Here is a 26,833-nt window from a genome sequence, read left to right on the forward strand (position 1 = left end):
GCGTAAATGTGCAGTCATTAAATCTGTGGAAGCATTGTAATACAGTGGGCACAGCACAACAGCAGTCAGAACTATCAAGTTATCTTGGCACAGTCAGTCTTATTGTGGAGAGCTGTTAATGAGCCTGTAAAGCCTGTCTCAGTTTACTGACTTATGAAATCGCAGTCATGGCTCAGGCATGGAGAAATTTGAACTGGGACTTCCCATACTGTGCATCTCTTAAATATAATCAGCGTTTATTCCTGATTCAAACATATTGTCTGCAGGTGTGCAGGTCCACAGAAACTTTGAAATACCAGAGGACAGACTGTAGTGTCTCCAGTATCAGTAAAGATGCTTCCGTGACTAATTTCTGAATTATTTCTGCCTTGTGGTTACTTACACTGGGAGTGTTTGCCAGGCTGAGAACAGAAAAAAATGCCTGATGTTTCTCTCTGTATTTTCTTAAAGAGACAGCAGATGCTCTTCTTTATCTCATGCTGATCAGTAGTAGCATAGTTACAAACCAGCAGGCAATAGACCTTGTAATGCATTTTCTGCCTCTTCAAGCTTCTCATTTGAGGACACTGCTTTGGACAATATTATTTCTGAATAACTTGTATCCCTAAACTTCTGTCGGAAATGAAGGATTTGTTTCTAGGAAATGGTTATTTCTATTTTAGGTTACAACCACCATTAATGGACATTTTTCCTATCTAGTGAGCTGAAGTCTCCAAAAGTCACTATAGTTGACTGCACTAAGGTTGCAGATTGATGATCTTGTTTTCAGCCTTCACCTTTCAGGGAAGAGGACATATTACAAACTATGGAGCCTGACTTTGTTCTCCATTGATCTGTTACCTCCCTTCTTTAGGTTAGCTTGCCTGAGCATCTGACTTGTAGCAACATATTTTGCACAGCTAAGTGCAAAAGTACAAAGGAAGTAAGTAGTGGCAAGGACTCCCAGATTATAGCCAAGCCTTCATTAGCAATGGGGCTGACAGTAAATATGCTCACCACTGTTATATAATAACCCAGAAATCTTTGCTGTCTAGACAGGCTTCAGTCAGGAGAAGAATCTGCTTCAACAGCTATGTCAGTCAGATCCATGGTGTGGCTGAATTGTTTGCTTTCATCTCCAGCAGGACTCAAGCTTTAAAAAAAGTGACGACTGGTAGTGACCCTCCCACCTTCATCTTTTTATTTTAGGATCTTATACCTTTCTGTTTGATGAATTATTTAAGCAGCTAGTGATCCCTAATTTAGACATTCTACCCTGTCTCATTTCTTATCTTTCTACATATTTTTCTCAGAAGTCTGTCTCAGAACTTAGCACTTTTCTATGAATTCTGACCCAAAGTTACATAACTTTGCTGTGTTTGGGCTCAGCCTTGAATCCTTGGGATGCAGACAACTGAACCCCATAGGGAGAGAGAACATTACAGCAGAGGTGTGAGAGGGATGTAGACACATAAATTAAAAAGTTCTCTTTTTTTTTGAAAGTCGCAGCCCAAAAAGTAATAATAAATTTATTTTACTGATGGTACCAAATGACTGATGGTTCCCTTTGTAGTCTAAATATAAACCTCCTTACTGAGTGGTATTTATGTTTAAAAGACTTTTTCCTTGCACATTCTCAGCTCTCCTCAGTTACTTGAACTCTGTGAGTGATTTAGAAGATGATGATTCACATATGGCAGTGCAAGAGAAGGTTAAACTTCTAGATATTTTCTCAAAACATTTACTTGAATTTCCAGAGGTGTTTTGCAAAAGCTTTTAGAGAATTAGGCAGTTCTGAGATGTTAGGGAAAGTCCTTGCATGGATGTTTAACTGGTTAAAAGACTAGAAATGGAGCAAGGCAGAAATGGTTGACCTTCAAAAAGGCAGGAACTCGTGGTGGGATTCCACAGAGGCAGCACATGGAAACATGCTGGTCAGGACTGTAGTAAGTGAGATGGTAGAGGGTACAAATACAAGTTGAGCTGGATAATAATACAAGGTTATTCGGGCTTATGATGACCAGGGCTCTCTGAAGAACTATGTAACCTCCTTATACCAGGTTGCCGGCCCATAAAATTTCAAGTGAGACTTAGTTACAGCTGTGGACAGAAAGGACTCACGTTAAAAAAATGTAGGGGTTTTGTGGGGGTGTTGCTAAGCTTGGGAAAAGAGATCTTGGCATTTATGCAAATATTGGCTCAGTACAGAAAAATGGAAGTGATAACTACTTGAAAATAAATAGAAAAGAAGTATTTCAGTCGGAAGGGATCGTCCAGTTGCCTGACCACTTCAGGAATGACCAAAAGTTAAAATGTTTCATTAAGGGCATTGTCCAAATGCCTTTTGAACACTGATAGGCTTGGGGCATCAACCACCTCTCTAGGAAGCCTGTTCCAGTGTTTGACCACCTCTTGGTAAAGAAATGCTTCGAGCATCAGTCCTAGAGCCAGGTATTTACCTCTTGGGTTCATCTGTTTTTTTCCAGAGCTTCTCTTTGTTACTGGGAGGATTGAAGAAGATACTGCCTGTGCTTCTGAATTTTTAAACATTGTTCCCAGGGCTCTGAAATCTCTTTTGATCGACCTTAAACTTTTTGTTGCAACATATTTGGTACTCACGTGAAAGTGCAGGAGTGGATAAGAGTCCAAAGCTATACTAAGCTATTCAGTTTTCCAGTGACATCTCATCTAGATTCGGGCCCCAGGGGCCCCGGGCAGCAAACTTCCCTGTAAAGACTTCCCTGTTCTCATGAACAGAGAACAAAATAGCAAACACTGTACCAGTGGGGAAACCTATTTTGTAAGCACATATCAGAATCAAATGTGTTCCTCCCGTCTCCACCCGAAAAATACACAAACAAAACTTGACTGAGAGACCAAGCAGAGTGAAAAGATGATTCAAGAGGGTGACAGGTAAACATAAGTACTGAGTTCTATACAAGCAAAAATTGAGTTAAACGATTTAAGTGGGGAAAGATGGAGATATGGGCTATAATATAATAAGAGACTTGAAGAAGGTAGATGGGGAATGTTAATCATCATGAATTCAAAAGCAACTGAATACATACACTGGTGATCTCTGGCCTTAGTTGTCATGAACTACTTCATTCCAAAGAAACTGTCACTAGTAGTGCCTGAACTATGGAGTATCCAGAATGGGAGGAGAAGGAGTCCCTACAACCATCCTGTCACTTATGCTTTTTCCTGGACGCCTGCTGTTGTCAACTAGGATGTTAGGCAAGGAATATCCTTGTTCTGACCCAGTACAGTTCCAGTGCACTAAATCAGTCTGTCTGTATGTAATTATTGTAGAGTTGTAGAGTTGTTTGGGTTGGAAGGAGCCTTTAAAGGCCATCTAGTTCCAACCCCCCTGCAATGAGCAGGGACATCTTCAACTAGATCGGGTTGCTCAGAGCCCCATCCAACCTTGCCTTGAACACTTCCAGGCATCAACCACCTGTCTGGGAACCTGTGCCAGTGTTTCACTGCCTTTATTGTAAAAAATGTCATCCTTATATGCAGTGTAAATCTCTTCTCTTTTAGTTTAAAGCCATTACCCTCTGTCCTATGGCAACAGGTCCTGCTAAAATGTTTCTCCACATCTTTCTTATAAGTTCCTTTAGATACTGGACACCTGCTATAAGCCTTCTCTTCTCCAGACTGAACTACCCCACTTCTCTTAGCTTCTAATTTTCAGTCAGGTTTGGTGCTGCATTCTTTCTAGTAGCTGCCTTTTTTCATCCTTTTATATCAATCTGAGATGATGACAAAATATGTCAGTCCCCTATGTTGTTTGCCAGGTGAAGCTGTCTTCTGTCATTTTTTTTTGCACTTGTCTTCCCAAGTTCATTCTTGCAGTTAGGAAAGGGTAGAGAACAATACTAAGCAACCACCTTTTAATTAACAGAAAGAAGGGATGTATGCCTCTAGACTTGCTTCTAGAGGTTTCTTTTAATAGTGGCTACCTTAGTCTTTCTGTTGGTTTTCTGAGGGAGTCAGTAAAAAAAATAACACTGCCATTCTCAATTTGCAAGTTCCACTTGTGTTGGAAGACATATGTCTGCTTTTCAGCAGTTCCAGAGCAAAGATGATGTTCTTTTTTTGTAAAATACCCTGCTGACCCTGGCTACATAGCAGATTAGTCTGTTGTCATCAGAGGATAGTTTAATCTCCAGTAATCTACCATTTCTCAGTCAGTTGTCTTACTGCTTTTTAATAAGGCTTTGGCTAAAAAATATGGGTATTTTAGCCTGAGCATATTTGTCAGTGCGCTCAGGCACTGTATTGGCTGATACTGTGTGAAAAGGCTCCTCAGTCTGGAGAACATTTGCCTGGCTATTTATTCTGAGGAGGAGGCTTTACACAGTAAAGGAAAGCCTAGTGTTCTTCACTTTATCTCTTGGATGTCTGGGTTGGTGCTGGACAGGTGCCACAGTGTGTTAGTCTTCTTGAAGATACATAATTAGAAAAAAATCAGAGAAACTAAGGGGAAAATTAACATGCTTTTTTTCGGTGGTTTTGGGGTGTTTGTGATTGCTTTTTTTGTTCGTTTGTTTTTAAGTAGTTGTTACAAGGTGAAGTTTGTCATTACAGGAAGGTAGAAGATTTTTTAGTCAATAATGGGACTTGCATATGTTGCCTAGTTGACTGGTAGGATATTTTGTTTGTTTTATTTTTTTTAGCTGTTTATAGTTCTGAGAATAGTCTTCATATTTTACAGAAGTTGTGACTGTTTGCAGAAAGTGAAACTACAGGCTTAGGAGGATGGCGGGATCATCTGGTAAACAAACTGACAGAAATAGGATTAGGACTGTTGTTTCCTGACTCTGTTCTTGGGCAGTATACCATCTCTTAACAAAATGGGTACTACATACTACTATATATGGCAGCTGAGTTTTTACTGTAGCATTCAGAGTCAATTAAACAGGTCTGCACAGAGAAGATAAGGATTGCCACAGCCGGTTGTGTTTCTTGAGCAACTTTGGTTCTGTCAGGTCTTTACTCTCAGGGAAGGGATTCCTGTACCCCAGTTAGCTGAGTGAGGCAAAAGTCATCATTCTAAACAGAGAAATGGACTTGAGAGAATAAAAAAATCAGCTCTAATGCACTTTGCACATGGAGTAGACAATGAAGCAGGCTGTCCTGTCTGGTAGCATGTATGGATGAAAGCTTACACAGTTTTACACAAGCCCTACAAACTGTTTCCTATAAATGAGCTCTGGGATTATGATAACTTCCTTTTGCCATGCTTGTTGAAGAAATCAGTGTTTGATCTGACAGTTTGCTTTAGTGGGTATCTCAGGAGAAGACACAGAGCCACTAGCCATTTAGAATGGAGTTCAGTGAACACAAGCCATGTTCTACCTAAATTTAACTAGATATGTTGTACATACTACAGCACAGGGCAAAATACAGTTGGTATCAAGCTCACTGAGAAGATGCTGTCATAGCATGTGTGGAAATGAGCCAGTTGAGAACACAAGATCCAGAATAACTTTGCTGTCCAAACGCAGTGTGGGAACAGGCTATAACTTGATGTGCCTGAAGCTCAGTCCTAGCAATACGTGGTTAGACAGCATGATGAGCCACCAAATGAAGTCATACTCCACTTGACAGCATCTTCCCTTGTTCCTGCAACTCTTGCTTCTCCTTGTGTGTTAAATCTTGCAATTCTCTGATGCTGTAGGAGGGCTTCGCTGCATTATGAGGTAAAGGTTAGTAGATCCAAAAAACTGCTGACAAAGATGTCTGATCCTCAGAGCTGGCATATGGATGTGAGGAATAAGGGCAGCCACCAACAGTATGGAGTTGTTAGATTGACTCCCCTGTCTTATTGCATTAGAGTTTCATTTGTAATTGTATGTTTTCCGAAGTCAGAGTCTCAAAAGCACAAGAAACTGTGAGAACAAGTATCTTCACTATGATGTTGTCATGGTTTGAGATAGCCCCAAAATCCAATTCCCTAGCTCCATTCCCCCCTCCCACATCTCAACCTAATGTGAGGTGGGTTTTTCCAGACAAAACACACCAGACTCAAAGTGGGGGAAAGGGAATATATTACAATGACTGTACAAATAAATACCATATCACATTATACACATGATCACAAACTATCTCTACCATGACATATGTATTTACAATGATCAGATCTCTTCTCCCCTCCAAATAAAAGTCCAGGAGGGAAAGAAGGACAGATCCCTTCCAGTCTCTGAACAGCAGCATCTTCTGAGGCAGCAGTCTATCTTCTTCACATTGATGCAGCAGCTCTGGCTGGCTTTCTGCCAGCACTCACGAGGGAGGTATCCAAGCCTCTCTCGGCCCCATCGCCTCCAACCGAGGGGTCTTCCGTGGGCTTCGTAACCCCAGACAAGGTCGTTTCACCACGTCATATTACGAAGACACAGGGGGGTCCTCGTGACGGTCTGGTATCTCCAGGAGACTCAGCTCCTTGCAGGGCCTCTGTGCCCTGTCTCTCAGGCTGCCACCGTGGCAGCAGTGCAAGGGGGGGGAGCCAAGGTCAACTCCCCCCGCATTCCATCTGGTTGTCCCGGTCCAGCTCCGGGACGCTCTGAGCTTCTCAGCTCCTCTCTCTCTCCGGTGCTGCATGTCTAAAACTCTTCTCCTTAATAGGAGTCCATCTCCCTCTTTTCTCAGAGGGATCTCAAAGGAGGTTTGGGGGGCTGGTACAGTCTTACCCCAAACTCTGTCTCTCAGGCTGCTGGTTCTCTTTTCCTCGGCTCTCCTTCCAGGAGTCCTTTCTCTGGTGCTGCATGTTGCTTCTACTGCTCCTTAGTTCAGGTCTTATCTCTGGCTCTCTGCCACTGTTTCTCTGGTCAGTGCTGGCTGCTGCTCTGTGCCCATGGAGAAAACATCTCCCGGCATAACTACAGGCACCTAGCCCAGCTTTATGCTGTTCCAGGTCCCTGCAGCCCCCCAGCCAGGGGCTGGGAGGGCCCAGAGGCCCCAAGGGGCTCAGAGCCCCTTCCTCGTGGCTCTACAACATGGCCACCTCTCCTACAACAACCAAAACTACAACTCATCTCTTCCGGTGAGCTTGTGGGATGTTGACATTTTTGCAGGAGCGCCCATTGGACAGAACTCCAAAACTTCCAGGGGTTTCCACCCCTTGGGGTCTACCACTTAATTTAGCCTCTGGGGGAAAACAAGATTCAAACCACGACAGATGTGAATGAATAAGGGTAATGAAGTGGGAGGGCAGAGAGGATGGGGCAGAAGGGGGCAACCTAAAGACACTCCTGTGCTTTACAGAGCTTACCACTCCAGCCCTGAGCACTAACTGAATCTGAGCAGGGAGTATCTTTACAATAGGGATCCTTTAGTCTAACTACAAAAAAAAAATACAAAAATATACCCAGTATGACTTAATTTTAACATTTCGGTTAAGTACAGAAGAAATTACAGAAACAGAATCATGGAATCACTAACATTGGAACAGATACTGATCTCTTCTCTTTGATGACCTGTGATAGGAGCCGTGGGAAAGGCATGAAGCTGTGTCAGGGGAGGTTTAGTTTGGGTATTAGGAAAAAGTTCTTTACCCAGATAGTAGGTGGGCACTGAACAGGCTCCCCAGGGAAGTGGTCACAGCACCAAACCTGACGGAGCTCAAGAAGCATTCGGACAAGGCTCTCAGGTACATGATGTGGTTCCTGGAGATGTCTTGTGCAGGGGTAAGAGTTGGACTTTGATGGTCCCTTCTAACTCAGGATATTCTATGATTCTATGATTGTGTGATTCTAATGATGTCGACCTGAGCTCATTTATAGTGTAGGAATCTGAAAAGACTTACTGAAATAGCATTTTTGCTGTCTCTAAATGGTTTGCTCAGTCAGCATCTACAGCTTCTTCAAAACTGAAGTTCAGTGCCTAGAAAAACTCAGAGCTATTATTGGAGTTAAGAGGCTTAAAGATCTCTGAGGATCTTCTCTTCTTAGTCTTCTGCCAGTCTTTAGTGTGTAAGGGTTTATAGTCCTGTCAGCAAATATTTATTCAGCTCTGTTGCAACCCTATATAAAGAGTTCTAGTCAAGAGAAAGGATGCATGAAGGTAGACTCTCTGCATCCAGCTTCTTTCAGGATGAGCTGCCATATATCCCAACACAACCTTCTCAAACAAATTGTTGTTCTGATAATGCCAAGTATTTTCTGGAGCTAAAAGTTTCTTTGGCTGGTTATGTAAACAAATTACTCAATCTTCTGTGTAGACACAGGGGACATCCTTACCAATTCCTCTGTATCTGGGATGTCATTTTCTGCCAAGGTGGTGTGCACTGATTTCTTTTTCTGGGTCACTTGATATTCTTTGGTCTCTTGACTGTGTATCAAGGCCCTTGCAAGACTTCGATAGGTTTCTGTTTGGTTGTATTTTTAACCGAGCTCCTGTGGTACAGGGAGCATAATAAAATTCCTCATATCAGTGTACCTACAGATGTAGATTCTCTGTGTCGTGAATCATTGAAGGCATCTTTGATCCTTCTAGACTGCATGGCCAGACATGTTTTGTCATCTCTTATATCAACCTGACTAGCAAGATGCCTAAGACCTTGGTGAATTTACCATCCTTTGTATGATTTGTTTATATTTTTTCCTCTAGTAGATAACTGTTCTTTAGTAAGTAGATATCTATAGGACACTGCCTCTCCTCTCCCCCCACAGAGATATTAAGAGGGAATGTCTCCTTGGTTTAGTGAGCTTACTTGGAAAGACTGGAATCTTAAAGCTTATTTGACTCATTCACATGAATCTGAGGAACTGAGGGTTGTTAGATGGCTTTGTTTGCCTTCTTATGTCTTATTCTTGCAGAAAATACTATTATTTTGGTTTTCACCGATAAAGAATAATTCAGACATGCCACCAAAAATGTGTGAGAGTTCTCTAACCTGGCTCATATTTTTTTATATCTATGAAAACTATTTTCTTTGTGATGATATTAGATAGCACACATGCTAGTGTTTGTGGAAGTTGACCAAGACCTACTCCCAAGAACCATTTCATACCTTGCTTTGGCACCAGCCTAGACAATGTAATGCAGAGCAAGTGTATGGAAATCCACTTCTGTAGTACATTTGCTGATTCTCAACTGTCATGGTTTGAGATAGTCCCCAAATCCAATTCCCTAGCTCCATTCCCCTTCCACATCTCAACCTAATATGAGATGGGTTTTTCCAGACAAAACACACCAGACTCAAAGTGGGGGAAAGGGAATATATTACAATGACTGTACAAATAAATACCATATCACATTATACACACGATCACAAACTATCTCTACCATGACATATGTATTTACAATGATCAGATCTCTTCTCCCCTCCAAATAAAAGTCCAGGAGGGAAAGAAGGACAGATCCCTTCCAGTCTCTGAACAGCAGCATCTTCTGAGGCAGCAGTCTGTCTTCTTCACATGCAGCAGCTCTGGCTGGCTTTCTGCCAGCACTCACGAGGGAGGTATCCAAGCCTCTCTTGGCCCCATCGCCTCCAACCGAGGGGTCTTCCGTGGGCTTCGTAACCCCAGACAAGGTCGTTTCACCACGTCATATCACGAAGACACAGGGGGGTCCTCGTGACGGTCTGGTATCTCCAGGAGACTCAGCTCCTTGCAGGGCCTCTGTGCCCTGTCTCTCAGGCTGCCACCGTGGCAGCAGTGCAAGGGGGGGGAGCCAAGGTCAACTCCCCCCGCATTCCTCTGGCCGTCCCGGTCCAGCTCCGGGACGCTCTGAGCTTCTCAGCTTCTCTCTCTCTCTGGTGCTGCATACTCCAAGGCTCCTCTAAAATAGGAGTCCATCTACTCCTCCTTTCTCGGAGGTCTCAAAGGAGTTTTGGGGGGCTGGTACAGTCTTACCCCAAACTCTGTCTCTCAGCTGCTGGCTCTCTTTCTCCTCCCTTTCCAGGAGTCTTCTCTCTGGTGCTACATGTTGCTTCTGCTGCTCCTCCGGTTCAGGTCCTTATCTCCTGCCTGGCTCTCTGCCACCATTTCTCTGGTCAGTGCCGTCTTCTGCTCTGTGCCCATGGAGAAAACATCTCCCGGCATAACTACAGGCACCCAGCCCAGCTTTATGCTGTTCCAGGTCCCTGCAGGCCCCCACCCAGGGGCTGGAGGCCCCAGAGGGCCCAAGGGGCTCAGAGCCCCTTCCTTGTGGCTCTACAACATGGTCACCTCTCCTCAACAACCAAAACTACCACTCATCTCTTCCGGTGAGCTTGTGGGATGTTGACATTTTTGCAGGAGCGCCCATTGGCTAGAACTTCAAAACTTCCAGGGGTTTCCACCCCTTGGGGTCTACCACTTAATTTAGCCTCTGGGGGAAAACAAGATTCAAACCACGACATCAACTCAGGTCATCACGTGGCAATTTCAACTGAGTGTGATGAGGTGTACATAGGACAAAACTATGTGAGATGCTTATTCTTGAACATAGCAAAGACTAGAGACATAGGGACTGGCGAAACATCTGTCTGGTTCTGGAGGAGGCTGTGAGCATGGCTTAAAAGGACCTAATCAGTTTTATTACGAAATTTTATTATGATACAGACATTTCCTCCTTGATTTCAGAACTTTCGTACTGAAAAATAATTCCCTGAGCACGACAGCAATAGTCTGCCTGACAGCACTGCCTGGCAAGTGTCCTCTTGTTTCTGAAGTATAGAATCAAATCCCATCTCCCTTTTGTTTATGATAGGCTTACCTTTGTGAAAGGTAGTGGGGGGGTAATGTGCAAAAGACCTAAGTTCGTGGAGTGCGTCATCATCTTCTGGTCCTCCTGGGAGAAAAGAGAGATTATACTTCTTTGGAAGCAAGTTCCAGTTGTATTGTATAGATTAGATACTTGCCCTGTACTGATGTAGTCATATGTGTTTGGTACCCTTCAAAACAGAGGAGGAAGCATTACAAGAAATACTACCCTGTAGTAACCGCCTCAAGCTTAGTTCCCCGTGGATGTCCACTTCAAAATCTGTGTAAAATGCATGTTATAAAAGTGTAATTGGCAAAACTTTTTAGACTTAGAGATACAACTGATTATTGGCTCTGTTTTTTGTTTTACAAGGTGGAGAAAATACACAGGGGCGATCAGATGGATGAACACCTTTATCCTGCAAAGAAAATACCACCGGCAGCAAAAAGCGATGCCGATCAGGAAAAGGCGTCTCAGAATGTTACGTCTTCAAAAGCAGACCCTTTGTTAAAACCGAATGTGGAGACCACGTCTGCATCACTGAGCAGCGACCTAAAGCAGAAAGTTGTTAGCATCTTGCTGAAATATTCCAATGGTCTTTGGGCTCATGCACTGCCCAAAGTGTACCAAGACACTTACCAAGCAAAATTTCCAGAAGACGTTCTCAGTAATCTAGAGTTGCTCTCAGATGTGTGTACGGTGGATTATGTATCTGAAGTCCCCAGAAGGGCTATCCTCTATGCTAAACCCCAAAGATGCATTGATGAAAACCTGAATGTCACTGAGAAAGTCCAGAGTCGTGATGGAGTGAAGGCCACAGCTGAACAGCAGGATGAAGAATCCAAGGACCAGTATCCAGAGAACATAACTGTTCCTTCTCTAATCATTCCGTCAGAAGGATCTGTGTCCATCGTGGTGTTAGAACTGAAAAACACTAATGAGGTCCTAATTAGGCAAGTTTGTATTTTGGAATCTATCTTTTTTGCTTTATTTATAAATCCACATAGTAACATTGTATAGATGTACCAGGAAGGAATTGCTGAAGAGGAGGTTTCAGGGCTTTATTATTTACTTAATTTGCTAATGAAACTTAAGAATCCTTTTGTTTGCCTAAGTGGAAATTTTCCAAAACTTTTTCTGTCCTGAACTGATTGATTCTATCACTGGCTTATATGAAATGAAGGCAGATTTGACTTGCCATTGCAAGACTTTTTAAAATGACCCTACTACAACACGTAATAGTATTCAGATATTATTGTTGTTCTTACTAAAATACTTTTTACTTCTATAACTGACTTACTACTAACTAGATGTGACTTGAGTATGCTCAGATTCCACTTTGATTTTCACTTCTGGAAACAGATGAGGTTTCATCCAACAATAGACTACTAGTGCTTCTTGATTTGGTTACTGATCAGTCCAGCCTTAGAGGACAGTGTAAGAAGTGGATTGTAATGGCTGTCTTAGGTATATGCTATTGTACTGTTCCAGGATATACCATAATAAGCTTTGTATACTTCATTGTTGGAATAAAGTACTAGAAATCCTAGCAGTTCTTTAAAACTTAAAAAAAAAAAGTCAAACCCTAAACATTTTCATAGAGGATATTTCACTTTTAAAATTGTTTTAAATTGACCCTAGTCTTAAAAATTTTATAGGGCACTTCAAGAGGATGAATTGAGCGACTGTGTGGTCATATGCTACAGTGACAGATTTCTGGTTTTTCCCCACTAATTTCTGCAGTTTCTGCTTTGGTTAGATAGCTTCAGTCATTCTCAGATGAGGATTGAATTAAGTATGTGTACAGATCCTATTACCCCATTCCTCATTACTGTTTGGCAGTATTCAATACACTGGGCTTATAGCTGAAATCTAGATATCCTTTTTCTCTAGGTCTCAGTAATATATTATCTTGAACTTCAGGTGTCACTCCACTATTTTAGTGTCATGGAATCTCAAGGCTGATAGTGTGTAGCAAAGATCCCCTTACTTAGGGGTTACCAGAGGAATTTCCTTTTGAGAATGTGGCCATCTTTGTTTTAGCAGCTGTTACCATTCCTGTATTGTGCTTTTTCTCATATAGCTTCTGTGTGCATTGTTTATACATTTATTTTGTATACTGGTCTCACCACAAAGCGTAATTTAAGGCAAGCTTCTTCATCTGTCAAAAAGATTTGTCCTGTATCCAGCTGAACAAGTCAATCATTTTAGCAAAGAAGACACAGTTGGAATTTGTGAGTGACCCTCAGCTTAAAAAAAAAGAAATCACAGAAGAAAGAAAGAGAGGCTTTACGTTTTAGGTTGTTCCTGAGAGATCTCTTTGAAATTAGTCCAAAACATGAAATATGATGAAGATCAATAGTGGCAGGAAAGACAACCCATTTGAGACATAAGCATTCTGTATGCAGAGATACAGAAGCAGACACAGTGCATATGTTTTGCACTGGGAAGAGGAGGAACAAATTACATCTCCTACTTCCAGCTTGCTATGCAGGTGGAACTTAACTCTTCAAAACTTCTTCCTTCTCCCTGTACACCTTTTAATTCTGGCAGCATTGATAACTTGCTGCACATGGGAGTAACAGTTCTTAACCTTCTAATCTGTTATTTCAAGCATGTTTCCACTAATTATTTGGGAGGAATACTGTATGACACTGATGATCTGAGGGTGATTATATTAAAATTTCTCTACAAAGCAGCACTTCCCAAATTGTGGGCCACGTTTCTTGGACAGTGTTAAGGTTTCTGAATTTGTCAGCTCCATACAGGTACATGACGAAAATTAGTGGTCTCTTGGCCCTAGGTATGGAAATTACTACTTAGGGTTATGGGCAAGGTCTTTTTTCTTGATATGATGCAACCAGCTCTGAAGGGAATAGTTTTTTTGCCATGACAAGAAAATGTTCACGTGGACGTATAGGAGGGGAACAGTGCATGGGCTCATCTGTCCTTACATGTCCTACCAGTCCCTTTCTGCTCATCTACACAAGGACTGTTTAGGGGCTGTTGGTTGATGTTGGTTTTTGTAGGACCAATAAAATCAAGATTCCTCTTTCAGTCTTGGGGAGAGAGCAATATCTCTTTAGTATGTGGCTAAGTATTGTTTGGCTGAAACCTTTGAAATGCAGTAGTAGTGAAGGCAAAGCTGGAAGGTTTGGTGCTGTTTCTGTTTTGAGACATGGAACAATTCAGTGAGAATTCCGATGTAGTCAGTATGAAAGTGAGGTGATAGAAACACTCCTGGATATTTGCTGTACATGCACAACAGTGTGATTGAAGGCAGAGATGATGCACTAGGTGCTGCTTTTGAATTCTCACAAGAAATAATTAACTGTCATGGTTTATTCTCAGGTACTTTAAGTTTCTGTGCTACAGCTTGGATACTTTTTTCCCCTCGTCTTTTTGCCTAGATGAAATTGTGTTGTATGTTTCACTGTGGAAGCATACTCCTCTGTTCCTTTCACAGTGGAACAGCAAACATTACTGGACATGTGAACTAGTTCCAGTTGAAAAAGAATGCACACTTGTAGTGCCTGGCTACCTGCACATAGATTAGCCTCTAATACACTTTTTTTGAGGTGGCTTTACAGGATTCTTTTCTAAAAAAAATCTGAAAAATAATTTTTCAATTGGCTTCGAGCAACCAAAAACTTCTTCAGTATGAGGCTCACCAATTACTAGAAAATAGTGAATGAGGCAGGAAATTTTGAGAGATTCTTCTACTTTCTGTTGAGCTACTCCAACTGTCTGTTAGGTATCCTTATGAAATAAATGTTAAAGAAACTTTTAAGTAGCACATACATGACTGTCACCCCACTTTATCTCTCCTTTGAAGGAGATGAACATTGTTTTGTAGAAATAAAAAGGCTGTCACCCTGAAAAGCGTGAGGCTGTCTTTGGGAAAGTGAGGGTTCCCCTGGAATGTGATTAGATTTAATTTAATTTAATAAAGTTACCATAGTATGTCATAGTACAATATCTGCAATAATTTTGGGTATATAGCAGGCCTTCAGAATAAACTCAGATGTTTATAGGATGATGATCTAAACTACGTTGTAGAATTGTGCAGTGTCAATTCAGCATTTGAATATGCTGAAACAGTAGCTACTAAATACAAATTTTTATGTTTCCTTTTGGCTACTCTAATCTGATGTGTTTCTGAAGCCTTCAGAACTTCCTATTTGGAGTTTTCAGAAAGTTTATATACTTCATTATGTACAAACTGCTTCAGTAGGAACCATTAGGTCAGCAACCTAATGCTGATTGATAGGGAGGGAGAGAGTAAACAGCACAGGGTTTAACAGCTGATTTAAAAAAATATTTTAAATGTGTTGTTGTGGATCAACCTTAGTGAAAACCAGATTAAGATAGTGTTTGTTAATGACGGAGTAACTTTCTTTTTTTATAACCCTGTTAATGGGAAAAGAGTTTGAATACTAGTGTACTTAGAAAATGTATGCATCCATAATTTACTCCTATATTCATATATGCATGGAAATGTTCTTATTCACCTTTTTTGAAGTTGCATCCTAACTCTCGTGTTGGTTTTTGTTTTGGTTCTTTTTTATAAAATACTGTAGGTTTGTGGGCAAAGATTATTCTTCTGCCCAGGAACAAATGGAAGATGAGATGAAAGCATACTATAGTCAGAATAGCACAGTGTCAGCAGCTCAGTCTCTGAGTGTTGGGCAGCTTGTTGCAGTACATGCTGGAGAAGACGCCTGGGTGCGTGCTCGGATAATTTCTCTAGAAGACAACAGAATAAAGGCAAGTAATTACCTCTTTTGGCACTTGGAGAAAGAATTGAAACAATCTTGCATTTTAGATACCTGGTTAATTCTTAAATATGCTGCAGGGTTTTTTTCTATCAGGTTTTTTTCCATAACTAATTTGAGTTTGGGGGCTTTTTTGAGTTTTATGGGGGGCTGGGCCCTCTAGCACTTTGGTACTGAAAATTTACCTCTGTTAGGAGGGACACTGCATTAGCACTATTTGGAGTGGGACAGAGGAAGGGAAAGGAAAGGACAGAATTCAGTTGCTGCTAGAGCTTTTTGAGGTCTTGTACTGAAGTATCTCTAACGTGCACTAAATAGCAAAAAAATGAGAAGGTTATATTTTCCCCTTCCAGGCAGATCTGGTATTCTGGGAGTTACATGTAGTATGCATTTTAGTTAAACCCCACTGAGATTATTTGACTCCTCTGTTAAACTTTCCCTGGGCCAAGCAGACTCTTCTTGTTATCCGCAGTAAAATTACAACATATATTAGAAGTTTAAAAGAAGTTTAAGACTTCTCGATTATTTCTTGCCTCGTCAAACACTGATTATATACCCTTTTAATTTGTTTTTTTTTGTTTCTTCCCCCAGTTAGGTGACTTTTTATCTAGGTCTTCTTAACATACTTACGAAGTTGAACCATTTCATAAATACTTAAATAGCACATGTATTAGAATTGAGGATTTTCTGAGAGTTAGTATGATACCCTTCAGCTGGAGCTTGTTGGAGAGTGTCAGAACTTGGTTTTGAAAGACTGTTGGTTTTAGAGAAGTGGCAAGGACATAGGTGCCATGCTTGCCTCTAATTTCTCCCTAACTAGAGCTACCAGCCAAAAGAAGGCTACTGCTTTATTGAAGCATTTCTGATTATCCTCTAACACAGTGTTCAGACCTCCTTTCAGTATTTGATAATCAGATGTTTTGCATGATGGAGTTTAGAAAAAAAGTTGTAGAAAGTCCTGTAAAGCCTTCTTTCTCTTACTTTAGCTCCAGTTATTTGCTACCAATCAGCAGTTTCCATAATGGTTTCTTGCACTGACTGTGGTAATCAGAGTTAAGACAAGCATTAATCAAAATGATTCTCTTAATGCTGTAAAAACAGCAGGCAAAACTTATAATGGCACCTAAGTGGTATATGACTTTTCAACAGTTTCAAAACTTTATAAACAAAAATTGCCACTTTATTCCTTTCTTCGCATGGTTTGAGGTAATGCATGCTGAACCCTCCAGAAGTGGTCCTATTAAGAGCTGAGATTCTGTAGAACAGTTGAAGAGGATGGTTTTGCAGAGATCTTGAGAATGAGGCTTTCCCTGAAAACTCTGAACATTCAGGCAGTGAGATAAATATGAAATTAATGGTCTAATATTCTACTAAATGAGCAAACTGTAATTTTCCTGTGGCTGCACAGAGAATGTGGTAACTGAATGCATTTCCCCTAGACTCAAGAAAACATATTTACAATGATATTGATGATCTTATGCCTTTATTCCCTTTTCCATTTTCAGGTACGCTATGTTGATCATGGCTTCACTGAGTTTGTTGAAAGCAACAGTGTGTACAAACTACAGAAACAGTTCAGTTCGCTTCCTTTTCAAGCTGTAAAGTGTAAACTGGCAGGTAAGAGAAAGGCAGTGCTGACTGTACATGATTGATGGATTGAAGCATCTGTGAGTCTGGGAGTTTTGATCCTTGATCTATCCGTGTATGATAGATTTTGTCCAGCACAGCTAATCTAAACAGACATGGGTAGACATGGAAAGAAGAAAAAGGGAGGAAGAAAGGATGTGAAGAAGAAGAGTTTTATAAAGAACCTTTGATATTAGAAGACAATTATATCCAGTATCTATGTAGTCAAACTTAGTTGTTTCTGCACTTGGATGTTTTTGTCCCTTTTATGTATGTGAGCCTAAAGAAATAGGAGAATAAAGAAATAACATTTACTGTTGTGTGAAACAATGTACTAACACAACACCTTTTCCAAAATGAGGCACATCTCTTGTGACCAGGTCAGGCAGTATTTCTAAATATGGACCTATTTAGTTATTTTAAAGTGATCCTTCCCCTTTCAATACTTGCATACCTACAGACTTTTAGACTCTGCTGGAATTTATTTACCCTTCTAAAACTGGTAGGCCTTTCTAAGTTTTTAAAAATATTTTATTTTTAATGCATAAAATTGCTGCGAATGAGCTTGGCATTTTTGTTTGGTTGGTTTTTTAATACTTCAATACATTCCTTTGTTCTCTACACATTTGCCTCAACTCTTTCTGAAGAGGATCTTTTCTATTCTGCCCCACCCCCGAAGATGGCTGTCTATGTTAAAAAGGCAGAAATTAAGTAGAATTCAAGTAGGGGTGCAGTACAGCTTTCCTTTGCCTCATCCTGGTTCTTGGAAATATTCCTGTTGTGAACACAGACCTGGTTATTGGTTTTGCCTTTGAATACATCGATTCATAAAAATATGGTGTGTCTTACAGGACTGGAAGCCTTTTGTGATGATCCTGTCCTAATAAAGACTGTGGAATCACAGACATGCTTCAAGATATTTGCTGTGGAAATATTGGAAAAAAGTGATATTCCTCTTCTTGTTCTCTATGACACGTCTGGAGAAGATGATATCAACATCAATGCTACTTGTCTGAAGGCATTGTATGACAAGTCCCTTGAACTGCACCTGCAGGTACCACTGTCCTGTTTCCTTCTCAATTCATTAAAATTCATTGACTGCTGAGGTCTTAGATGGACAAAAAACAGTACTAAGAAATTTGCTAAGTGGTTGTTTTTCCCCTTTCATGCCAAAATCTTACTGTTGCAGGTAGATGCACTATATACAAATGTCAGAGTAACCAGTGTTTTCTCTGATGGAACCCTGTATTGCCAAGTGCCATCCAAAGGCTTGTCTAGACTCTCTGAAATATTGCAGAAACTAGAAGACTACTTTGTTTACAAGGTAGGTTCTGTGCTGAGGGAAGTGGTGAAGTCATGTAGCCTTTCTTCAGAGTGTACCCATCATTTTCCCTGTACATAAGTTCAAGTTTCTGTAGTAGCCATAGACTGTTCAAAAAGGCTGTAAATTCTCTTCCTCATTTGGGGGTTTTTGGGGTGCATCTTTCAGCATGAGCAGTGTCTTTTGACGCTTTCTTGTTCAGAAGCAGTCTCTAAGGCTTCAGTAACTACTTCTAAACTTTCCTTGAATAGTTAGAACAGCAACAGTATGGCTCTTAATGGGGAGCTTCCAATGGAAAATGTGTCAGATTGCTATAAAGCCTGGAGAGATACTGCTGTATTTTTTTTTTTTGCTGGAAATTTTACTTATGTGATGGAGTTGAGATGCGTAAACAGCCTGGCCCAGAGCACATTGTGCAAAGTGGCAGCAGCATAACCAAGATCTGTTCTTTTAAACCTGTCTTTAACCTGGAAATTCAATGGCTTTGCTCTGATATGCTGCATCACTTGTCCCCTTGTCCCCTTAGCTTTTGAATGTTGTTGCTAATATCAACTAGAAGTGATGTACAGGAGACATTTTCTGAAGTCTTAAGTTGCTTTAAAAAGGGTGTGTGCCAGAGAAGTCTGACATTCCACCACCCATTAACAGACACATGCACCAATCCTCACTAGACTCAAGAAAATTTATGCCAAAGAGATCTTAAGAGAATCTAATTTGTTGATAATTCAGCTGAGCCTTGCAGAATCAAATCATATAATGCAGAATCTTGAAGATCCTGTTAGAACTGCTGCTTGTGACACTACTCTGTTGAAAGTGTTTTTAGGTGTGTAAGTTAAGCTTTAGACCTCTTGTGGAATCACCTGGAAATATTTTGTGTTAAACATGTCTCAGTTATTGAGACCCAGTTTCAAGCGAGCTCAACACTGAAAGAGTAAAGAACCCTGAAATGCTTAGCAAAACAAAGGAAGGCAGCCAGACAGGTATTTCAAAAGTTTGTGGGTTTGGGAGAGAGTATGTGTTATGTTCTTGTTGCTATTGAAGAGAGACATTGATCTTCAGGTTCTTTAGTTAACAAGGTAAAAGAAGCAATCTTGACTTTGCAGCTAATCTTGAGAGTTGTTTTTTCTTTTATTTTGCCTGGGCATTTAAACAAACTAAGCAGTTGATGGTTCTTCAAATCGTGTTTCTTCTTGCCTTTTGCCCATTGTCTTGTTACATTATTTAGGATTATTATGGTGAATGTCACCCCCCTGAGACTTTCATTTGAGTCAGTAGTAAATTTGGTTTGCTAAATATCTCAAGGAACTATATGATTTAGAATATAAGCTAGGAGTTTCTTCAGTTTTCTGTCACAACTCTAAACTGCTCTTGCTTCTCAGAACAGTAAAGTAATTATTGGTGATTTCATATACTGTGTTTCCAAGTGTTGCTTTTCCCCCCTGACACTTTGTATTCTCTCAGTTTCCCTGTAAGATACAGAGCTTGGAATTAAAGTTTTGCCAATTGGGGAAGCTTAAAACGACGTGATGAGAATATGTTTCTCAGTCTGGAAAGAGACTTTATATTTGAAACAGCGTTTTTGCTTCTCAGAAATATTTATGTCATGTGTGGCTTTTGAAATGGTTAGTCGAGTGCCAGATAGTAATAGCTCCACGCTTTTTAATTTCTGGTTTTGTATTTGCAGCAGACTTCCGAGTTAAATGTGTTGCTGCCTTTCTGTGGCAAAATCTGCTTGTTTCCTTCCAAAGGAAAATGGGCACGTGTAGAGGTAAGAAGTATTCAAAAAAAAATAGCTACAGTTTTCCCACATAGAAATGTCTCTTTCTTTTTTTTAACTCAGTCTGAATCTTTAGTTTCCATAAAACATTTTATAGTGTGTGTCAGTGAGGCTTTTAACCTCAAAATTATGCTCTTGCTTTCTTCTTTTCAGATAAAAATTATTCACACTAGACGGGCACTGGATGTGCAGTTCATGGATACTGGAACTGTTGCAACTGTGAAAGTATCAGAGCTCAGAGAAATCCCACCACAATTCCTGAGAGAAGTAATTGCAATACCTCCTCAGGTATAAAGACATGTTAAAGCCTAACCTATATTAGTTCTCTTGCCAGTGTTTGTAGTGCTGCTATTTCAAGTTTTATGTAAGGAAATTTTGTTTTGTTTCATAGCATTCAACATTGCAGTGTATTTCTCTGTACATCTTTGCCTGAAATAAGTCACAGTGTAGTCCTGTATATGGACAGTATGTTGTGTATGTTTGATAGTGCTGGTTTTGCATGTTGGCCCTGTCCCGTTCTGTTTGTCACACATTGTTGAATCTGCCAGCATTGTCCTGTGAACTGGAACTTGCAGACTAGTTTTCATATTTCTAAATTATACCTTGTGTACTTAATTCTGTTTGTAGGCTTTAAAATGCTGCCTAGCAGATCTGCCTCCTAACACTGGCATGTGGACTCCAGATGCTGTACTGTGGCTGAGAGACACTGTAATGAATTGCCCTGAATTTAGCATGAAGGTAAATAGTCAAAATGCCTATGGGACTTGAAATCCACAGGCGTGGGAAGAGAGCATTGGAAGAATAACTTAAAAAATTTAACAACTTATCAAGTCGATTTTTGTTATAGAAATGTAAAAGTTTATAACCAGCTATTGGACATAAATCCTATACAAAGTCCTTTCCTTAGGACATTTGACATAAAACTTACTTGCTTAAGTGTGTTAGAATCTTCTCTTTTCTCCACAGGAGTTTAGCAACTTTCACAGCAGCTTTTCACATTTTGCTGTCTAAGTCCAAATATGCAGCTAGAGTTATTTTACCAAATGATAAGAAAGAAACACAGTTGTTCACATTTCAGCACATAAAAATATGCAACTTTTGAGTTCATCTTGATTTACTTTTATGCCTCTTGTGAGCATAGCTTTTTCTCCTTCTTGTCTTTGAAATCAGCTTTATTTTTTGTTTCCTTTTTCTAATCGAGTTTGATTCAATACGTGCTTTGTATACTTAGAATTTTTCTTATCTTTGAGGTAAAATTATTTCCATTTGCAATGTATCCTAACCAGTTCAATTAACTGAAAATATACTTCTAAAGAAAATCTATTACTTACTACAGACTAAACAAAACTAGTTTCCTAAAAAATTTCATTCCATATGCTGTCAGAGCACTTTGAAGAAGTGCTTTGTAGCTTTCCTTAACTTTTTTGCTTGCTTTAGTCTAGACCTCTAGTCTGAGGCTTATGCCTGTTACATCTGGCTTTTCTAAACATCCACTTCCAAGAGAATTCGTGTTTGGTGCTAATTTTTACTGGATTAAATAGGAGACAGCAGGTGTGTGCTTTAATTGTGGAAAGTTTTTATTCCTGGGTAGGAACATAAACAGAATAATCTCTAAAGAAATGTTATGTAGTTTCTGAAATTAAAATTTCAGTGCTTTACTATTAATAATGCTAGCATATCTGATGTTAAATACGAAATATTTTTATGTTGGTGCTTGAAAATTATGCATTATACAAACCTGGAAGCTTTGTTCATCTTTATTTTTTTTCCATCCTTAATTTAGTAGGCTTTACTTCCTGTAATGGCAGGAAGATATTTTGAAGGATTATGTGTTAATATTTAATAATTGTTTAGAGCTGTATGGACACTGGCTACTGTTCCACTGAAAGCTAGAATTGTGTAACGCAGTATTGGGATTGAACCTGTTGGGCAGAATAAAGCTCAGTTCAAGCTTTGTACTTGCTTTACATGAGTGGAATAGCTGCAAGTGCTCTTTTTATCTGCTGTGAGTGGTCTACTCTCCATGACTTCATTAACGTTTTTGGGAGAATCTTGAAAATACTTCTGTGCATAAGTGCAATGAACTGTTGCCACTTTAGTCTTCAGTACAAAATCAGACGTGGATTTAAATAGTTACTAACTGGATATTAAACTGTATTTTGTGTTCCAAGGTGATTAAACAGGATGGTTCAAAGGGAATTGCACACGTTTACTTATTCGCTCCAGAGAATTTCCCAGACATGGATCGAAGCATCAACAGACAGATCAAAAATGCAGACTTGTGGAAGCACCAGAAAGATGTTTTCTTGAGCGTTACACCCAGTGGGACTAGCTCCACAAAAGTTATAAGTGATGGTGTTTCAGCTCTGCAGTTAACTAGTGGGAAGCTGGAGAAGAGTTTCTCTGATTCAGCCAAGGAGCCCAGCAGTGCAGTGTCTGCTGTCGATATGCCTCCTCCTCTACCCTTGCCAAAGCCTGGCGAGCTCATGGATATCTATGTCTCAGTGGCCTGCCATCCAGGCCACTTCATTGTCCAGCCTTGGAATGAGCTAAACAATCTGTATGCCCTGATGGAAGAAATGATCTTGTACTACAGCAGGGCAGAAGAGAAAGCTGTGAATATTGAAAAAAACAAGCTGTATGCAGCTAAAATTGGAGATGAGTAAGTAGATACTTAAATTACTTAAAATCTTTGAAAGCAAGCTTAACTCTGCTAAGCTAGGCAAGCCTAGCTTTGCTTAGTCCGCATTGTTAACCAGGTGGCAGATGTCCAGTGATATCTGAGAGATTAAGGGAGTAAATGAGGTTGCACTCCCTTCATGCTTCCACACTGTAGTCGGAATAGTTGACTTTTATTCAGCTAAATCCAGATCTGGGAAGCCTCAGACATGGTTAAGATCTTTTGGTTGTGTATTATTTTTTCCGGTGCCTTGACAGTGTGTGAATATGAATTCAAATTGTCTGTGCTTGTTCTCCCCCTTTTTAGGTGGTACAGGGTCACAGTAAAAGGAATTCTTAGGAACGGTTTTCTGTCAGTGTATGAGCTGGACTATGGCAAACATGAGTTTGTCAGCATTCGGAAAGTACAGCCACTCACGGATGCGTTTAGAAGACTGCCTTTCCAAGCTATAACAGCTCAGCTTGCAGGTAGGTAGCAAGCTTTTAAATTGTTTTTGCTCAGGTCTGCATCAGTGGGGATACCAAATGAGCAGAAATGTAAAGCGGACAAAATCACAGATTAGTGGTGTAATTGTTTTTTTTTTTCTGAAGTGCACCTGCTTGCAGAAACATGCTTAACACATACGTGTTTGTGTGATCTAAGTAGCTCTGCTTTTCTTCTTGGCATAGGTGGTGATAATTCTGTTTTGTTATTTGTTTCTTTAAGTTAATGAAGCACTTTTAGTTATCATGTGTTGAAAATGAAGATTGCTTAAGCTTTCCCAGCAACTGCTTTTTATTGCCATGAAATTTGTCATTTAATGTGTGTGATATCTAATATGCAAAGGACATGGAAATCAGAACTAAGTGGTTTTTTGGATCCTTTAACGTAAACAACTATGAAGTGTGAAAGTTATGATGTATCTGTTGATAAGAATGTAATGTTCTGATTATCCTAGTTTGCATAAAGTTGGGAACCTAGATGCTGAATTTCTGAAGAAATTTTACATATATATCTGGCCCCATTGTAATTTGCAATTTTGCAGTGCGTACTTGGAATCCCAAATTGCCTGAAATATATTGGTTTTCTCAGACAAATAAAAAAACTCCACAAGAGGAGTGAGGGCTTTTAATAAGCTAAAGTAAAATAAATTTCCTTGAGAATATGAGGCACAGAGAATGTGCATACATCTGAGACAATTAAAAAAATAAAACTTGATCTCTTCTTGCTGTCTTTTCCAAATTTTTCTTTCATTTCTGTGTTGCTTTCAGATGCATGCATCTCATCTTAGTCAGCTCCTGCTTTCTGCCGCTGTTTGGTCAGCACTAGTCTAGATTTCAGTCACAGAATGTGCTTGTTGGAAGTGACAGGCCACAGGGTTGGTGCTCTGATCCTGGTTTTCCTTCTGTGGATCTGCTTTCCTGTATGGCCTCAGTGTGACCTTGGGGGTTGCTTTAAGCTAGTGATGATGGATGTGTTACTGACAGGCTGGGTCCTGGGAGTGCAGTGCTGTAATGAAGCTGATTTCTAGCTGTGTCTGTCTTCTGGGGTAGTACAGGATCCAGCTGAGCAAGCCTGCAAGTCATCCACTTTTCCTGCTTCACAGAGTTCCCCAGGTAGCTAGTTAAGTTTGCCTCTGAGATGCTTCATATTGTCAAAGCAGGCCAACTGAGCCTGGAAGACCAGTAACTATTGTCTTGCTATTCTTTCACTTCTTTCTCTCTGTTTTCATGTCTCCTACCTCTTAGTCTCTGGTTTGTTCCAGTGTAAAATCCCATTTGCTTCCACAGCAGCCTTTCCTAACATTAGTTAGCCTTTCTTAAGTGTTGATTAACTGTTGGCTTCTAATTCCTTCTGTAATCTTCAGGCAGCTGTGTTACCGTGTTGTCCTGTCAGTGGCAAGCTGCTGCTAATAGTAGAAGCACAGTATTGTCACTTTGCTGTTCTACTTCTTTTACCCACAAGCTGTTTTTTGTGTATTCCTTCATGATATTTGAGCCCCTGTGTCTAAATGCTGTACACTGGCAGTGAGTGGTCTGGGGAGACTGAATCCCAAGTCTGCATGAGCCACTTCTTTCCGTGTGGTTTACAGCCGCATTTAAAAATCTGTTCATGTTCTAGCAGACTTGACTTTATGGGATTTTGAGACTTTACTTTGCTCTGACTTTGACTTTGCTCTGAAAAAAATAAGAGCAGTTGTGAGGCATTTAGGCAGAGTTTTAATTCGTTTCTGCCCTCTGCAGAAAGTTTGGGACTTGAAGGCTCGGTTGATGTTTTAGTAGCTGATGCTGCTTTGGAATGAAGAAAACTTAATCTAAAGAAAGGCCAACAGGACAGATAATTTCAGCATCCTCAGGCTGAAGACAAAGAAATTTTGTTTTGAAAGGAACTTTCAAAAAGGTTCCTGATATGCCCTGATCATGCAAGGCAGCTGATATACTTTGAATTTCTCAGTGAGTCAGTGCATTTGCCTTTCACTCTCCATATCTTTAGACTTCAAGAAAAAATAGATGTCCTAGTCTGTGTAATAATTAAGCTCGTTTGTGTGGGAGATGAGTGAGCTTGTTTTTCTTTTCTAGGTTTAAGTTGCATTCATTAGCACTTTAGCATCTGTTTTCTCAAGTATTTAAACATACCCCACTTCTTTATAAACTTAATAATTCAGATTGATCTAGTCTATAAATGACCTTCTGTTTTGCTTTACATTTGTCCTAGGAGTGAAAAACCAGCAGTGGTCAGAAGAGGCATCAATAGTGTTTCGGAATCTTGTAGAGAAGAAACCCTTTGTGGCACAGATACAGGCAGTTAATGAAAGCACTAACTCTTGGGATCGAAAAATAGTGACTTTTCTCGTGGACACATCTCTTCCACATATTGATACATGGATTCATGATTTTGTGTCACAAAGTCTTGTGGAATTTTCAAAGAGTGATTAATCACCACTTCTGAAACGTAGCAGCTTAGTGATGAAATAAGTAACAAGCTTTGAAGAGAAATATAACTACTACATGGCCTTGAAGACATAATGGGGATAAAACTGAAATATCTGTGTTTGTTTAACAAGTTTGGTTTCTGTTGACTTCAGTTGATTTTTTGAAAATTTTCATGTTGTTTACCATTGTAATGCTAGAATATTTAGATTAAAATATTTAAGAAGTTATTTATCAATAAAACAATGTTGAATTTTGTTCTTGTGATCGTTTCCTAATTTTGGAGGGGTTTTTATCTCATAGTATTATTCAGAGCCACTTAGTGGGTAGTCCTCCCTTTAACAAACATTTTCATTACTTGTGAAACATGGATGCAGTCCTCAATATTTCTGAGTTTGTTGTCAGCGACATACATTGCTGGTGAGCTTTTCCCCCTTCCTTGACTTCATAGGCATTGAATAGTGCCTTGTTGGGGATACTGCATTTGTGGGGCTCAGTTTTCACAGAAGGGTTTGCGCTTTGTTTGCTCACTAGTCTGTTTGCTGTTCTTTAGCAGTGATACCATTTCTCTGAATTCTCCTCTCCCCTTCTCACCCCACCCCCCTGACCAGTTGCTAAATGTGAAGCATTCCTTTCCCACTTTTTTGATGGCTCGTTTTCATGTTTGCTTCTGAGAAACTTTAAAGGACTGCTCCCTGGAGACAGGAGCAAGCAGAGTCCTATAAGCACGTGGATGGGTGCTTAAAGTCCTCTGAACATGGTATTTTTGGACTACTTTAGAACCTACTTCATTTTTGGCCTTAGAAATATTTAGAGGAGTTGTAGACATGGTTATATTTTGTAGTCTGCTGCCTAGATTTGAGTTTGCTTGCCATAGTTCCTTCAGATTGTTAAGCAAGCACCGTATTAAAGCTTTATGCGATGAAAGCCAGCAACGGGATTTTCTTTGCTGCACCTGGTCGTATAATATTTCAAGTAGTGCACAAGCTGAGCTAAGAAATTCTGCCCTTAATGCTGTTTGCAGGAGTACAGGAGACTGGGCAGAAAGGAAACCAAGACTGAATGGTGAGGTGC

At 40.1% G+C, this 26,833-nt stretch overlaps 1 protein-coding gene across 7 annotated transcripts in view; it reads left to right on the forward strand.

Moving 5' to 3' along the window:
- The window catches only part of TDRD7 (tudor domain containing 7), a 47,397-nt gene extending 21,381 nt beyond the window's left edge, over window positions 1-26,016 (forward strand). For 6 of the 7 annotated variants that reach the window (XM_051809098.1, XM_051809096.1, XM_051809099.1 and 3 more), the window contains 11 exons: window positions 11,044-11,624; window positions 15,252-15,438; window positions 16,952-17,063; window positions 17,924-18,126; window positions 18,262-18,396; window positions 20,078-20,161; window positions 20,324-20,458; window positions 20,798-20,908; window positions 22,342-22,832; window positions 23,157-23,317; window positions 25,545-26,016. In XM_051809098.1, the coding sequence (XP_051665058.1) occupies window positions 11,044-11,624; window positions 15,252-15,438; window positions 16,952-17,063; window positions 17,924-18,126; window positions 18,262-18,396; window positions 20,078-20,161; window positions 20,324-20,458; window positions 20,798-20,908; window positions 22,342-22,832; window positions 23,157-23,317; window positions 25,545-25,765 (2,421 nt within the window). In that variant the 3' untranslated portion in view covers window positions 25,766-26,016. The remainder of the gene's footprint in view (window positions 1-11,043; window positions 11,625-15,251; window positions 15,439-16,951; window positions 17,064-17,923; window positions 18,127-18,261; window positions 18,397-20,077; window positions 20,162-20,323; window positions 20,459-20,797; window positions 20,909-22,341; window positions 22,833-23,156; window positions 23,318-25,544) is intronic. The other variant, XM_051809100.1, reaches the window with a different exon arrangement.
- Window positions 26,017-26,833: the final 817 nt, after the last annotated feature.

The sequence above is a fragment of the Manacus candei genome, unplaced genomic scaffold (assembly GCF_025592945.1).
Source record: "Manacus candei isolate 608988 ecotype Guabito, Panama unplaced genomic scaffold, ASM2559294v1 h1tg000074l, whole genome shotgun sequence".
NCBI classification, from domain to species: domain Eukaryota; kingdom Metazoa; phylum Chordata; class Aves; order Passeriformes; family Pipridae; genus Manacus; species Manacus candei.